The following is a 12901-nucleotide window of genomic DNA, read 5'->3' as shown; positions in this document are numbered from 1 at the left end:
ACTATATTTCCGGATCGCGGTCTGGTCCAGGTACCCGGTACTTTCTCGCCCATAGCGGAGATGTGTGATGACCAGGTACCTAGTACTGTCCTATCACATCACATCTACATCTTCTAAGCGCCCAACTTGCATGGCGGTTGATGCTGGCGTTTCACAGGTTGAATACCCCTCAGGCCAAGGTTTAAATAATATTTAAATAATAAACGTAAGTTCCTCTTTTTCTTTTCCCCTCTACTCGCTGCCACCGTTGTATACTTGCATTCCGTACTTTGAATTGTTAGACATGCCACCATCAGCGGGCGAAGAGCGCCTTGTGACTGTGTGAGTTGAACTGACTTCCCCGCAGATAGATATGAAGCAGTCCTTGGATTGTGTCTAACAGCTGGAATAGTTTTGCAGATATCCACTACTACTTTACAGAGCCAACCCGAAGACCTTCACCATATCATCACCGTTTTGATAAAGGCTCCTATGTTTATATTTACCATGACGCCTTTCAGAATAAGGCCCGCATTGAAATTGCCAATAATCCTGGATCTCCAGAGCAGGATGCATTCTGTGGAGGCTTGAGCAATGTTCATATACGGCACTCTGCTCAATTTCCGACACTATGTACATTAACGGTTGATGCACACACGGCCTCGCCCCAACATCAATATGCCCATGATACCCCTCAACATGAGTGGCGTCTGCCTAGCGGCGACCCACGCGATGACCCCAACGAAGTCCGCAATTTCCCTCGCTTGCATACATTGGATATCTACTTCTGGACGCAAGAAGATGCAACCGACTTTCTGGACACTACCGTCCGGCTTCTATCCAGTGCCCAGGTCGAGACAGACCGAGAGCCAGCTCCGCAACAACAGGAAACAATGAGCTCCGTAGTACAGCAACTGGAGACAGTTGCAGTCTCCGACCCTGCTTACCAGAATGGTCAAACACGCAACTCACGATCTGAGCCCACAAGCACAGCGGCACCAGTGCCACAGGCGCCCCCACCAACCAGCAGCTTCCCCCCCCCCCTCCAAGCGGACCTCCAGTTGACCAAAGATTAAGTGCTGGTTCTACCCCCGCCGAGGAAAAGAAAGACCCAGCTAGCTTTGCCCCTCTCCCATACAATCCAGCCGCCCCGGCTGCCCCGGAGCCAATCCAATACCGCGAAAAGACCCCCCGCCGGAGGACGGAGTGAGTGGCACCGGTCTCGCAGCCGCAGTGGCAGCTGACAACGGTGTGCCATATACGCCCCCACACCAAATGATGGGGGGGCGCAGGAGGCGTGGGTGGATATGCATCCCCGCCCCTTTCAACCCCGGGGTTGCAATACGCAGGTCCTCCAGTCGCAGCACCGCCAGCATTCGCCTCCCCTCCTCCCAGTGCAGGACTACAGCATTCAAACTCTTTCTCCACTACCCGATCCTCAGTCCACAGCTCCGGAACACCTGTCCCTTCGTACTCGCAGTCGTTCCTTGCCGGGCAGGGAGGTCAACAGTACAGCGCAAGTCGACAAGGTTCAATGTCCTTCGCTCCGCCACCACAGGATCCGAATGCCCATCTATATGACCAGCAGGTCTATGGGGCTGCCCAAGCCCAGTCGCCACCTCAGTATCAGGCTGGGACGACGGCGCCGGTAGGCGGGTTCTCAAACTACTCGTATGACCAGACTCAGGTGCAGCAGCAGCAGCAAAAACAACAGCAACAGCAACAGCAACACCAGCGCGCTGGTTCTGAATACGATATCCACAGCCAGCTGTATAGACCCACTGAAGTGGAGGCTAGCTCTCACTACCAGAAATATGCACAGAAGGCCATGAAGAATCCTGGACAGCGGCCAAGGAAATTGGAGGATAGAGCAGAGCGGTTGGAAGGTGGTATGAATAGGTTCCTGAAGAAGCTTGAGAGGAAACTTTGAGCGTTTTTTTGGGGTGGGAATATTTGAGATTCTGCGTCTTTCTTTCTTGCTCATCAGAGATCTCTGCTGGTCATGATCACCTTGATTGCTTGCTATTACTAGTTCGGATGCTGAGCAATACGATGAGGATTGGAATTAGGACAAGAATATAGCTTAGCTTCTCAGTTTTATGAGAAATGAAGTGCTTAGTAGATACGAACAGAGGACTGATAGTATAAAAGCTTTGAGCCCCGCTATATTGATAAACCAAGATGCTAAATTGGATAATGCCCCTAAGCGCTAAGAATAAGATGCTCTCGAAATTGGTACAAAGTATGCAAGACATAAACAAAGAATAATAAGACAACCCAAAACACTGATAGATGTAAAAATGCTAGCATAGAGTAAGAAAGAGACACGGGAGAATGGATGGTGAACAGGTTGAGGGTAAGCCTTGATAAATGGAAAGAAGCTCACGCTTGGTGAGATAGAAGACAATAATGAAGAGTATGATCAGAGAAGATTAAAATGATGTTCCAAATTTTACCAGAAGAGATGGGCCAGCGAAATCAATTTCAGATAAACGTGGTGTAGTTCTGATGTAGAGTGCCTAGTTCAATGCCAGGCTGGCAATATCGATGGCGACGTTGCTCGACTCGGCCTCAGTTGCAGGCTGCGCATCAGGGGTAGGCTCCTCAATGGACTTAGCCTTTGTGCTGTTCTCCTCTGCCAAAGTTTCGGAGACAATGACCTCCTTCACTGGCGTAGCATCTTCATTTTCAGGAGCCATGTCCTGGGCCTCTGTTGATTGAGGAGTCTCGAGCACCTCTGGTTCGGGAATCGAGATCTCTTGCTTCTCATCGACCTTCACTTCATCATCAGCCGTTGTGATTGCCACGGGCTCTGTGGCAGTCTCCTCGGTTACAGTGGTCTCAGCAGCCTTCTCTTCCTCGGCATCCTCAGCGATGGGCTCAATAAGGGAGTCGACAGGAGCATCCACCTTAGCCTGGGCTTCGTTGGAATCGGTAGGCTCAGCTGACACCTCAGTAGCATCTTCGACTGGGACGGGGTTGGAGGAGCTCTCGGTCACCGTCTCCTCGATGATCGGCTCAGGCACTTCAGTTGCCTTCTCGATTGGCTCAGTAGATGCGATGGTAGCTTCGGGAGTAGACTCCTCAACCTGAGCAGGCGAAGCCGTCTCCTCGGCCGGCTTGGAAGCAGCTTCGGGCAATTCCACAGCCGCAACTGGAGTGGGTTCCACTGATGTAGGCTCCACAATGTTCTCTTTCTCACCTTCCTGTTTCTTTTGGGAAGACTTATGTCCATCTTTCTGTGGCGCAGGCTGCTTGTTCAGAGGCTGGGATTTCTGACTCTGAGGTCGAAGAGCAGTGCTCTTAGGCTTCGCCTGGTGGACGCTACGGTCTGGCACCCTCCCAATTGACGGCCTGGGGGCCTTGGAAACAGTGGCAGCCTTGGTGACAGACTTTGCATCAATCTTCTCCTGGGGATGGGACTTACTCGCAGAGCTAGCAGTAGGCCGCATCATTCTCGCAAGGAAGCCCTCGTTGACCGGCTTAGCGCTTGTGTCATTAGCTGCGTGGGCGGGCAACGAAGGACGAGAAGATTGTCGGCGAATGCTGGCACTGGGAGTAGTGGCACGCGACTGAGCTCCAGTTGCGCTTTTGAGGGATGAAGGTTTTCTTGTGAGGGTTGATGCACTGGTAGTAGTACGAGTGCTCGAAGCCCCTGTGCTTCCTTGCTTAGCAGCAGATGCGTGGGTTGACGTAGTTCCGGAGCCATGTACACGGGTAGGTCTCGGCGGAGACTTCATTCCTGGCTTGCTAGATACACCCACAGCATGTGGCTTTGAAGTATCTTGTGCCGTTGCTGAGCTGCGGGTTGGCCGTGCTGTTGTCTTGGGATTCAGTGAGACACGACTCGGTTTGTGGACCAGAGAGTTGGCACGCTCTTTGGCCACTTCGCGAGCCGTGGGCTTGGAGCTTGTATTGTGAGCAGCAGATTTCGTTCCAGTTGAAGCTGCAGTAGTTGGTGTGGACTTGCTCGCTGCACTGCGGGCAGATCCAACGGAAGAAGGCTTCTTCTTGATCACCACTGACGAATCTGATTTCTGCGAGGGAGTGTCGGAGCTTGTCGACTTGGAATCTGTGGAGGTGGACTCCTCTGTCTGTTTTGGTGGGGTGTTTCGCGACCGAGATTGAGTCTCAGTGCGCGTTGCGGCTTCCTCCTTGCTAATCTGATTTCGTTCACTCTTGGCTTCCTCCGGTCGACCCGCAGCCATTATCTGTCCCAGAGTCGCATTCTGTGTGTGGTCGAGGCGACTGAGCGGGGTGGGGGAGATCGTACTCTGCCGTCCGGACTCCGCATCCCCGGAATTGATCTTCGGTCCAAACATTCCAGGACTGTCGCTGCGGCCACTTGTTTTCCTCAATGGCGAAGAAGGATTCGACTGAATGACCCCGTCCACGGTGATAAAGCTAGCCCGAACCTTGGACAGCTGCCGAACTGTTCCTGACGAGTCTGACGCCGTTGGGGATCGGCCGCGAGGCGGGGGAGAGGCGATGGGGCTTTGGCCTTCAAACTTGGCTAACAAGCTGCGCACCCCAGGGTGATGGGGGTTGTTATCGGACATTATGGCTGAGGGTACGACGATCGAAGAAGGGCGTGTATGCAATCGAGGGGAAGCTGGAAATGCGTATGCAGAGCACAGGGGTGCTCCTGAAATCAGGTCGAAACGGGATTGTTGTGACGTCTAATCGGATACAGGCAGATCCCACTGCATGTTCCCAGAAGGGTTCAGTTTCAACGCGTCAAAGTAGTCGGATAGAGAATTGGTACGAGACAAGAGGACACAAGGTGTGAAGAAGGGCCGATCCAGAAACTATTACATACATACGCGCTAGTTAAGGCTAGCGTATCCAATAGGCCAACGCCTTACGTTGTACTCCGTACTCCATACAGAACTCCCCTGTTTCAGGGGTTTTCATTTCTATGTGACAGGTGACTTCATCCTTGAGGGGTTAGATTAATTTTACCGTATGGAGTACTGAAACCCCTTATGAGGTCTGAAACATAGTATCTGGACACATTACAAGTGGATCTCGAGTTAAGGGGCATGGTGTGCCTGAGGCAGAATATCAACACAGATCCATCCGAACTGGAATTTCCCCCAATTTGGGCCCTACTGGGGAAAATTGGATGAATTAGTACCTATATGTGCTAGGTAACTATCTAAATATCTGATAGCAAGGACATGTGTCGCAACGCGGGTTTTACCCCGTGGCTCTAGAGGACATATATGAAGGTGATAACCAAGAAATAAAAGTCTCCCAATTAATGTTGAAAAAACCTATTTTGTATGCATAAAGGTAGACCGATAGTACATAATATGTATATCATATTGAATTTAGTTCAAGGAAAAAGGCCAATTACCCTTGAACTTTATACCAGTCCATGCAAGCACCTGTATACTGTCCCTTTCAGCCAATGAGAGGATCACGGGACATGTCCGATGGAAACACGTGACGGTACCAGACCCTCCTATACGAGGCTTCTCCCACTTCCTTAGCTTCTTGGGATTATTATGAACTGATGATTCATGATGGTCGGTGTACCTCGGAGCAATGGCTGCTCACTGTGCGTTAAACGCCGAGTCAAGGTGGGTAGATTATTCACATGAAGTCCGGTTAAAAAGTTCCACACCATATTGATAACACCACAGTGTGACCAAAGACTTCCTGGGTGTGCCAAATGCGACAAGTATGGGCAACCTTGCCCTGGATATGACCGGGGTTTCAAGTTTATTACAGGAAAGCCATATCGAGATCGGCGTCAACCCAATTCAAAGAATGATAAAAAGGACGGAGCACGTTCGAAGAGTGCAGCCTCGAATTCTATGGTTGATCTTACGTCAACCTGCCAGACTATGGCCCAAAGAGAGAAGCCATCCTCTGTTATTTCCGTGGATATGAATATTGTGCAATACCTTTGTGTTCTCATTGACGATTTCTCTCAACCATATACCCCCAGCCCAACACATGTTGTGGTCCGATGGTTTGGATTTCTTCCCTCCATTTATGGCCAAAATCGAGTATTGGATGCCACCATAAGGTCTTTCACAGCACATCATTTTGGACGCACTACCAAAAATACCCAAATGGTGTCGTACGCCCGATCAGCTTATGGGGAAGCTCTACGTGGGCTCCGGAAATCGCTACAAACCCCCGCTGAAAGTCTATCGTCTCATATATTTTGTGCGGTAGTACTGCTATGCATGTATGAGGTAAAGACATTTTTCACACCCAAGTGATTCATATGTCAGTGACTGATCATATGCAGCTTTTCACAGACACCGAGAACCCAGAGTCATGGATGAAGCACGCCAAAGGGCTCAGCCAGTTGGTACGGATTCGAGGGCCAGAAAGGTACAACACTGAGCTTGATATAACGTTACTCAAAGCTGCCCGAGGACTGATTGTAAGTTTGATTCATCGACTCTTGCCATCAATCTTTGAGACGCATTATAAAATCAGTTGCAACTTGGAACAGACGCTCATATCTGAATAGGTGATGCACTCAATGTTCTCCGGGGAAGAGTGCTTTTTAGCCTCCAATGAGTGGCATGATAAGATGCGACAGCAATACACATCAGACTTACCCCCAGAAGTACACAACAGCATCGAACTATTCTTTGCATACTTCACATATGCTCCAAGTCTTGTACATAAGCTCTATGGTTTGAGAAATGTCGACACCACCGGTGCTGAAGCTCTACAAACAATCTTAGAGGTCCGGTCTAAAGCTCTTGAGATGCAGATCAATCTGGTTATATGGTATGAGCAATTTTCTCAAATTGTACCACCGCCAACCGAAACTATCTCCTCAACCGGGGATGAATTATACCCTATTACCCTCACATACACAGATGTGAGCTATGCAACGATCTACTGCGGTTACTATTCCTACATGGTAATCATTCATGAAATTTTGAAGACTTGTGGCTACCCCGGTGAGCATGAGGCCATGGTTGTCTATTTCAGAGATCAAATTTGCAAGTCAGTCGAATACAACAGTGTGGGGGTAATGGGTCCATACCGAATGGGGTTTCCTCTCCGGGTGGCCTTCGAAATTGCAGATCCGGTGACAAGATCTTGGATCTTGAACCGCCTTGAACAATTTTCCAATATCTATGCAGCTGCTCAACCAGAGAACTACCACACTGTATTGTGATCCAAAGAAAAGTGCATTCAATTATTTACGAGCCAAAAGTTCACTCTCCAAGCCATTCTCCAAGAAGGACCTCGCTGCGCCATTTCCTCACCGGTCTCGGAAATGTCCAAAGTGAACTATCTCAATTCCGCGTCGACTCCAAGTCATCGTATACGATGCGCTTAGAAATGATTGATGGCCAAACCGGTTCAGCCACAGCGCGTGCTGTCAAAAGCAAGATGACAATGATGATCTCCATCAGAAGCCCCATTCCAACTAAGATGCCGATATCACCAGTGGCTGGGTTGAACTTGGGAGGTCCATACTCCAATAACAGAAAATAAATGATCCGAACCAACAAAAATGGAAGAGTCAACACTGTCAAAAGTACGGCACAATGACCCGACTTTGGAAGAATTGACCGCGATTTTACCGCAAGCCAACCAACAAGGCCGCACACATAAGCGAATGTGACAACAAGAACAATGGAACCAGCTTCCCCCAATGCGCGCATGTTAATACATCCGCCTACCACTGCTAGCGTGATAGCAATAAAAATGGGGAAACGGAAAAAATGCAAAGCAAACCGGCTCGGCTTGGTCCATTTCGAATTTCCAGGGCCCGTTTCTCTGGATTGTCCACTATTGAGAGAAATATCGTTAGCTTTGTTTTTGTTTTGAGGGAAAAAAAAAAGCAAGATCCCAGGGCATGAAATCTTTAACATACCATCGCAATAAGACCAAGCTGACTTCAAACAAGAGGGGCGACAGTCCCACGCTTTGCAAAATGGATTCCGCAATGAGTATTGGCTTCTCTGGGCGTGAGCTTGAAAGCACCAGAGCCGAACCCGCGATGCGAACTATGACGGATTTCAATGACTTATCTTTTAACTTGCCGAGATTTCTTCTACTTACTCTGTGCCAGAAGACCAACCATACTCCACCAGGAATAGAACACACAGCGTCCGATACTCTTGTCCCTGTTATGGTGCCAGTATCGCCACTCTTGCATGCATCTTGTGCTAAACTGCGCAATGTGAATAAGTGAATATATAACAACTTCTGCGATGGCAATATTCCGCTTCCCAGTTGATATTGGCGAATCCGATGAACGGGAAAAAAGATTGAATGCCATAGTGACAAAAGGGTTTTTAGTGATGGCGAAGTACGGAATGGAATATAATAACGAGAAATGAACTGCGATCTGGATTGCTTTAAATATTTACTCTGTGGATTGGGTTCAATCTCTGTCGAAGGCTTTGTATACTCGATGCCAGTGGATCTACATCGCGGTAAGTGACCCATTTGGGTTTAGCGCTCATAGCATTTAGCGTGGATGGCTCCTCAGCAGACTTGAATGGCTGCAAAGAATGAGTGACACGATAAAAATCGAAATTTTAAAGTTCGGCGAAGCCATGAAAGAACCTTTGAAGGTGTTATCCATATTCAGCTTCGCGAAGAGTGACCCATTTGGGTAATCCGAGCATGCATCCATACCCATGCACAGCCTAGAATGTTTTTCGGGGTTACTGTATAATTTCTTCTCAAAACGAATATTTAAGCAGATACGCACTACTTTTCGATATTCTTTCCTCATCTGTATTTGATAGAACATGAGATAGAAATACAACAACGTATGTACTTCGTATAGGGTCGCCGCTTCTCCGGACCCCGGGATTAGTATGTCGGATCAACAATAGTCCGATGCCGTATACAAAATGGAAAGCTCCGATGACGGCGATTGTCGATTTCAGGAAAGCAACTCTTCAAAAAAGTCTATCAAAATGGCTGCTGCTCGGACACTTCGCATTGGTACAATTGCCCTTGTTTTGCAATCTCGTGGGTCGGCAATTGACTGACATGACCGGAATCTTATAGGTCTTATCCCCGGAGATGGTATCGGACGGGAGGTCATCCCGGTGGGTAGCTCTCTCGAGATTTAATACACGAGCCAATTCACTGACTGAATGTCGTTTGATGAAATGTAGGCCGGCCGTCGGATCCTTGAGTCCCTTCCCTCGTCCCTGAACCTCAAGTTCAGCTTCGTCGACCTCGATGCCGGCTACGAGACCTTCCAGAAGACTGGAACTGCTCTGCCCGACAAGACTGTCGATACCCTGAAGAAGGAGTGTGACGGTGCTCTCTTTGGCGCTGTCAGGTAAGCTACAATGTCCTTGTTTCATCATGTGCAATCCCGGCTGACGATTGCTCCCAACCCAAAGCTCCCCCAGCACTAAGGTCGCCGGTTACTCATCGCCCATTGTCGCTCTCCGCAAGAAGCTCGACCTGTACGCCAACGTCCGCCCTGTCAAGACCACCGCCGGCAACAGTAATGGCAAGCCCATTGACCTGGTCATCGTCCGCGAGAACACCGAGGATCTGTACGTGAAGGAAGAGCGCACCATCGAGGGTCCTAATGGCAAGGTTGCCGAGGCCATCAAGCGTATCTCCGAGCACGCCTCGTTCCGTATCTCCAACATCGCCGGTGAGATTGCGCTCCGTCGCCAGAACATCCGCTCCGCTTCCCCCGCCACCTCTACCCGTGACCAGGCCATGGTTACCATCACCCACAAGTCGAACGTGCTCTCCCAGACTGACGGTCTCTTCCGTGAGACCGCTCGCCGCGCTCTTGCCGCCGAGAAGTTCTCCTCCGTCTTCGTCGAGGAGCAGATCGTCGACTCCATGGTCTACAAGCTCTTCCGCCAGCCCGAGTTCTACGATGTCATTGTCGCCCCTAACCTCTACGGTGACATCCTCTCTGACGGTGCTGCTGCCCTCGTTGGCAGCTTGGGTCTCGTCCCCAGTGCCAACGTCGGTGATGGCTTCGCTATCGGTGAGCCCTGCCACGGCAGTGCCCCTGACATCGAGGGCAAGGGTATCTCCAACCCCATTGCTACTATCCGTAGTGTTGCTCTCATGCTCGAGTTCCTGGGCGAGGAGAAGGCCGCTGCCCAGATCTACGCCGCTGTTGACGGTAACCTGGATGCTGCTCAATTCCTTACCCCCGATATGGGCGGAAAGGCTACCACTCAGCAGGTGTTGGACGATGTCCTGAAGAGACTGTAAAAGTAAACTTGTATATAAGCCAAAGTTTGCGATGATATTTAAAAGATGAATCTATTGTTTTCCCTTGCATGCCTTGACAACCATTTAATCGTATGAAACCCACATCCATTTCAACAGCACACTCTGCTCAATCGAATGTATCACTCAACATCAGAAGACGATGGCTCCGGCTCCCAGTCAAACTTCCCTAGACTTTCGTCACGTTGCTCACTTTTGCTATGATCTTTCTTTTCTTCTGTTTCGCCTAAGACCACCGAGAACAGCACGGCAAGATACACTCGTCCGTTTGAAACATCCTTGAGCGTATACCGTAGCTCGTGGTTCTTCTCATCAACGTACTTCATGATATTTAAATTGAATCCAGGAAGACGGACAGAGAAATCTATTATGACCAGTGAGTCGACAATCCCAATCAAAAGAGCAAATCTGCATTTCACTCACCATTGAATGCCAAATAAGGATTTCCGAAATCAGCAACATACATCCTCCCAGGTTCGAAGTCAAACTCCTTTCTATTCGCCTCATCCTGGAAATGCTTTCTGCGCCCCTCGACGGTTTCGGGGATATTAAATTGCCGACGCACATTGGCCGAATCTTCGCTATAAGAACCTTCTTCAATAATCTCATCATGGAGCGTTGGCACCTCGTCAGATTTCTTCATCTTATCTCCAATCCGGAACTGGTCCCACGATGCCAATGCCGGGCTGTAGAGATACGGGTGATCAGCGTAGACATCGCCGTCTAGGCCGGGATCAAGCGTCCACTTGACCATCCGTAGCGCTGCATTGAATCCTGGGGGCAGTATGTCACGAATTGGGTGATCGAAGTCATTGCCAAAGACGAGGTTATTACCATTCACCCGCTCCTTGAAGATTATTGAGAAGCATACGGAATATAAGTCTTTTTCGTGCAAGGGATGGTCAAAATATGGGCTTGTAGATGGTGAATTTTCTGGATAGCCTATTTGATTGATGAGCTCCGCTGTTTGACCGAATAGATGAGAGTAGGGATATTACCTGTGTAGTCTTTGATCCGTACGCAGAGGCTCACAATAGCATGCTCGTTCTCGATTCGTATTGTCTCGCCATTTACAGGTACCACTTGATGAGCCTTACGGTTGTAGTCTGCACCTGCCGTTACCATCAAGCGGTGCTTGTGTGCGTTGGTATCCTGGGTAACCATCCTTGGGGCGGGTAGTAGAGTGAGCTGATGAGGCTTGGTGGGAAATAGCGATGTTGTGCAGCGTGGCCAACGAGTCTAATTTTATAAGTTTGACGCCCAACAACGTCATCGGTCTAGAGAACAATCAAGTAATGATAAGCAGTGACAATTTGGTGTTGTATTCTCAACACAACAATGCTAAAGTAACAATAACCAAAAACTTCTCTGGTATTGAAGACCTCTGGATAATGCATGGCAGAATTATCAGTATTGCGATCTACTAATTGTTCCAAGGGTTTCAAGTGTGTTGATCTAGGTGATATAGCATGCATTTTCCACGAATGAGAAGAACTGTTTAAAACAGAAACGGCCAACACAGCACTGCGCACATAATGGTGGTGTTATATTCACAGGGATTATTATTTGTTGATCTATCTAAGTACTTTGTACTCTTGTAGGTTTAAAACACTCAGCCCTGTTCAGCCCCCAAATCCAGGTTGGGAATGACATCACCGGAAAGAGCCCAATCTCGAACCTGATTAGTTGGAGCGGTACGTGACACCCAAATAGGTTAGTACGATGAACCCTAAATGAGTGGAGATGCCAAGACTCTGCGCCCCCGGGCACGTCCAGGGCTGGTGAGATGAGCTATATAAGTAATCGGAATTTCCCTTCTAATGGATATATTCATTCCACAGACAAGATCAATAGAAGACTCTACTATAAATTGCTTCTAAACAAACACAATGACTTCAACCGTTATTTCTCAACCCATCCAACCCTCTTCTACTTCCAAGAATCCACCCTTGACAACCGACTCAAACAATATGGCTTTATCTGATATTCCACAATACACCCAAACTGCCTCCAAGAGCACTGCTTTTACAGTCGATTTTACATGGAAGAAATGGAAGGGCATTGTCTCCGACGTCAATAATCCGTCAGATGCCTTATACACCATCCATTATTCCCCATTCAGTCTCTCAGCCAACATGGTTTTCAAAAAAGCTCCCGACGAAGAAGTCATCGGAATTGGCAAGCTGAACGCAGTCTCTATCAACGCAGACTACGAACTACGTGGACAGAAGGCCCACCTTCTAGCTCAGAAACGTTGGAAGACGGTCTACTCCCACCGCTCACTCAACTTCTCTGACACCGAATCCCCAGTCACAATGACATGGACCAGCGATTGCGGATTCAAGACCTGGGACTTTGTCTGTGTCGATGACCAACAAATGCCTGTGGCAAAATTCTCTGCCAACGCCTGGGGTGTCACCAAACTTGGCAAGATCGAGTTCATGGGCCCTAAGGCAGATGACCGAGCTGCACAGGAGGAGATTCTGGTTACGGGGATTACCTTGTTCTATTGCATGATGCTTCGCTGTAACAACATTTTCAATCTCTTTGGGGCTATCTTTGCTCGACCGGGGCACAAGCAGCATATTGAGCCTCAGCCCAAAGGAATGATCAGCGAGTAAGCTTCGCAATTTACTTGGTTTGCCTTGGTTGTTTGGGAGTTTGGTTTTTGTTTTGCGCACAGAGAGATATACCATTTGATTTA

General features: G+C 48.8%; 8 protein-coding genes across 8 annotated transcripts; 5 read left to right on the top strand and 3 right to left on the bottom strand.

The window, feature by feature from the left end:
* Positions 1 to 283: 283 nt before the first annotated feature.
* On the top strand, positions 284 to 1055 carry N7487_004457 (uncharacterized protein; the record flags this gene model as incomplete). Its single annotated transcript, XM_056872204.1, has 2 exons — positions 284 to 321; positions 392 to 1055. The coding sequence occupies 2 exons, from the start codon at positions 284 to 286 to the stop codon at positions 1053 to 1055; spliced, it is 702 nt and encodes a 233-aa protein (XP_056729924.1).
* Positions 1056 to 1513: 458 nt separating this feature from the next.
* Positions 1514 to 1909, top strand: N7487_004456 (uncharacterized protein; the record flags this gene model as incomplete). The annotated part of the gene is made up of 1 exon (XM_056872203.1): positions 1514 to 1909. The coding sequence occupies one exon, from the start codon at positions 1514 to 1516 to the stop codon at positions 1907 to 1909; it is 396 nt and encodes a 131-aa protein (XP_056729923.1).
* Positions 1910 to 2498: 589 nt separating this feature from the next.
* On the bottom strand, positions 2499 to 4538 carry N7487_004455 (uncharacterized protein; the record flags this gene model as incomplete). The annotated part of the gene is made up of 1 exon (XM_056872202.1): positions 2499 to 4538. The coding sequence occupies one exon, from the start codon at positions 4536 to 4538 to the stop codon at positions 2499 to 2501; it is 2040 nt and encodes a 679-aa protein (XP_056729922.1).
* Positions 4539 to 5507: 969 nt separating this feature from the next.
* On the top strand, positions 5508 to 7135 carry N7487_004454 (Zn(II)2Cys6 transcription factor domain-containing protein; the record flags this gene model as incomplete). Its single annotated transcript, XM_056872201.1, has 4 exons — positions 5508 to 5564; positions 5628 to 6188; positions 6245 to 6382; positions 6473 to 7135. The coding sequence occupies 4 exons, from the start codon at positions 5508 to 5510 to the stop codon at positions 7133 to 7135; spliced, it is 1419 nt and encodes a 472-aa protein (XP_056729921.1).
* A 121-nt stretch (positions 7136 to 7256) lies between these two features.
* On the bottom strand, positions 7257 to 8248 carry N7487_004453 (uncharacterized protein; the record flags this gene model as incomplete). Its single annotated transcript, XM_056872200.1, has 3 exons — positions 7257 to 7755; positions 7841 to 7973; positions 8029 to 8248. The coding sequence occupies 3 exons, from the start codon at positions 8246 to 8248 to the stop codon at positions 7257 to 7259; spliced, it is 852 nt and encodes a 283-aa protein (XP_056729920.1).
* Positions 8249 to 8897: 649 nt separating this feature from the next.
* lysB (homoisocitrate dehydrogenase lysB) lies at positions 8898 to 10179 on the top strand (the record flags this gene model as incomplete). Its single annotated transcript, XM_056872199.1, has 4 exons — positions 8898 to 8925; positions 8992 to 9032; positions 9102 to 9271; positions 9336 to 10179. The coding sequence occupies 4 exons, from the start codon at positions 8898 to 8900 to the stop codon at positions 10177 to 10179; spliced, it is 1083 nt and encodes a 360-aa protein (XP_056729919.1).
* Positions 10180 to 10319: 140 nt separating this feature from the next.
* N7487_004451 (DUF1769 domain-containing protein) lies at positions 10320 to 11361 on the bottom strand (the record flags this gene model as incomplete). The annotated part of the gene is made up of 3 exons (XM_056872198.1): positions 10320 to 10561; positions 10621 to 11139; positions 11196 to 11361. 3 exons carry the CDS (start codon positions 11359 to 11361, stop codon positions 10320 to 10322), a joined length of 927 nt encoding a protein of 308 aa, XP_056729918.1.
* Positions 11362 to 12086: 725 nt separating this feature from the next.
* On the top strand, positions 12087 to 12818 carry N7487_004450 (uncharacterized protein; the record flags this gene model as incomplete). Its single annotated transcript, XM_056872197.1, has 1 exon — positions 12087 to 12818. One exon carries the CDS (start codon positions 12087 to 12089, stop codon positions 12816 to 12818), a length of 732 nt encoding a protein of 243 aa, XP_056729917.1.
* Positions 12819 to 12901: the final 83 nt, after the last annotated feature.

The sequence above is a fragment of the Penicillium crustosum genome, assembly GCF_028827405.1.
Source record: "Penicillium crustosum strain IBT 35664 chromosome Unknown utg000002l_segment0_segment0, whole genome shotgun sequence".
NCBI lineage: Eukaryota > Fungi > Ascomycota > Eurotiomycetes > Eurotiales > Aspergillaceae > Penicillium > Penicillium crustosum.
The sequence above is the reverse complement of the archived record's forward strand: the minus strand, read 5'-3'. Positions and strand labels throughout refer to the sequence as shown.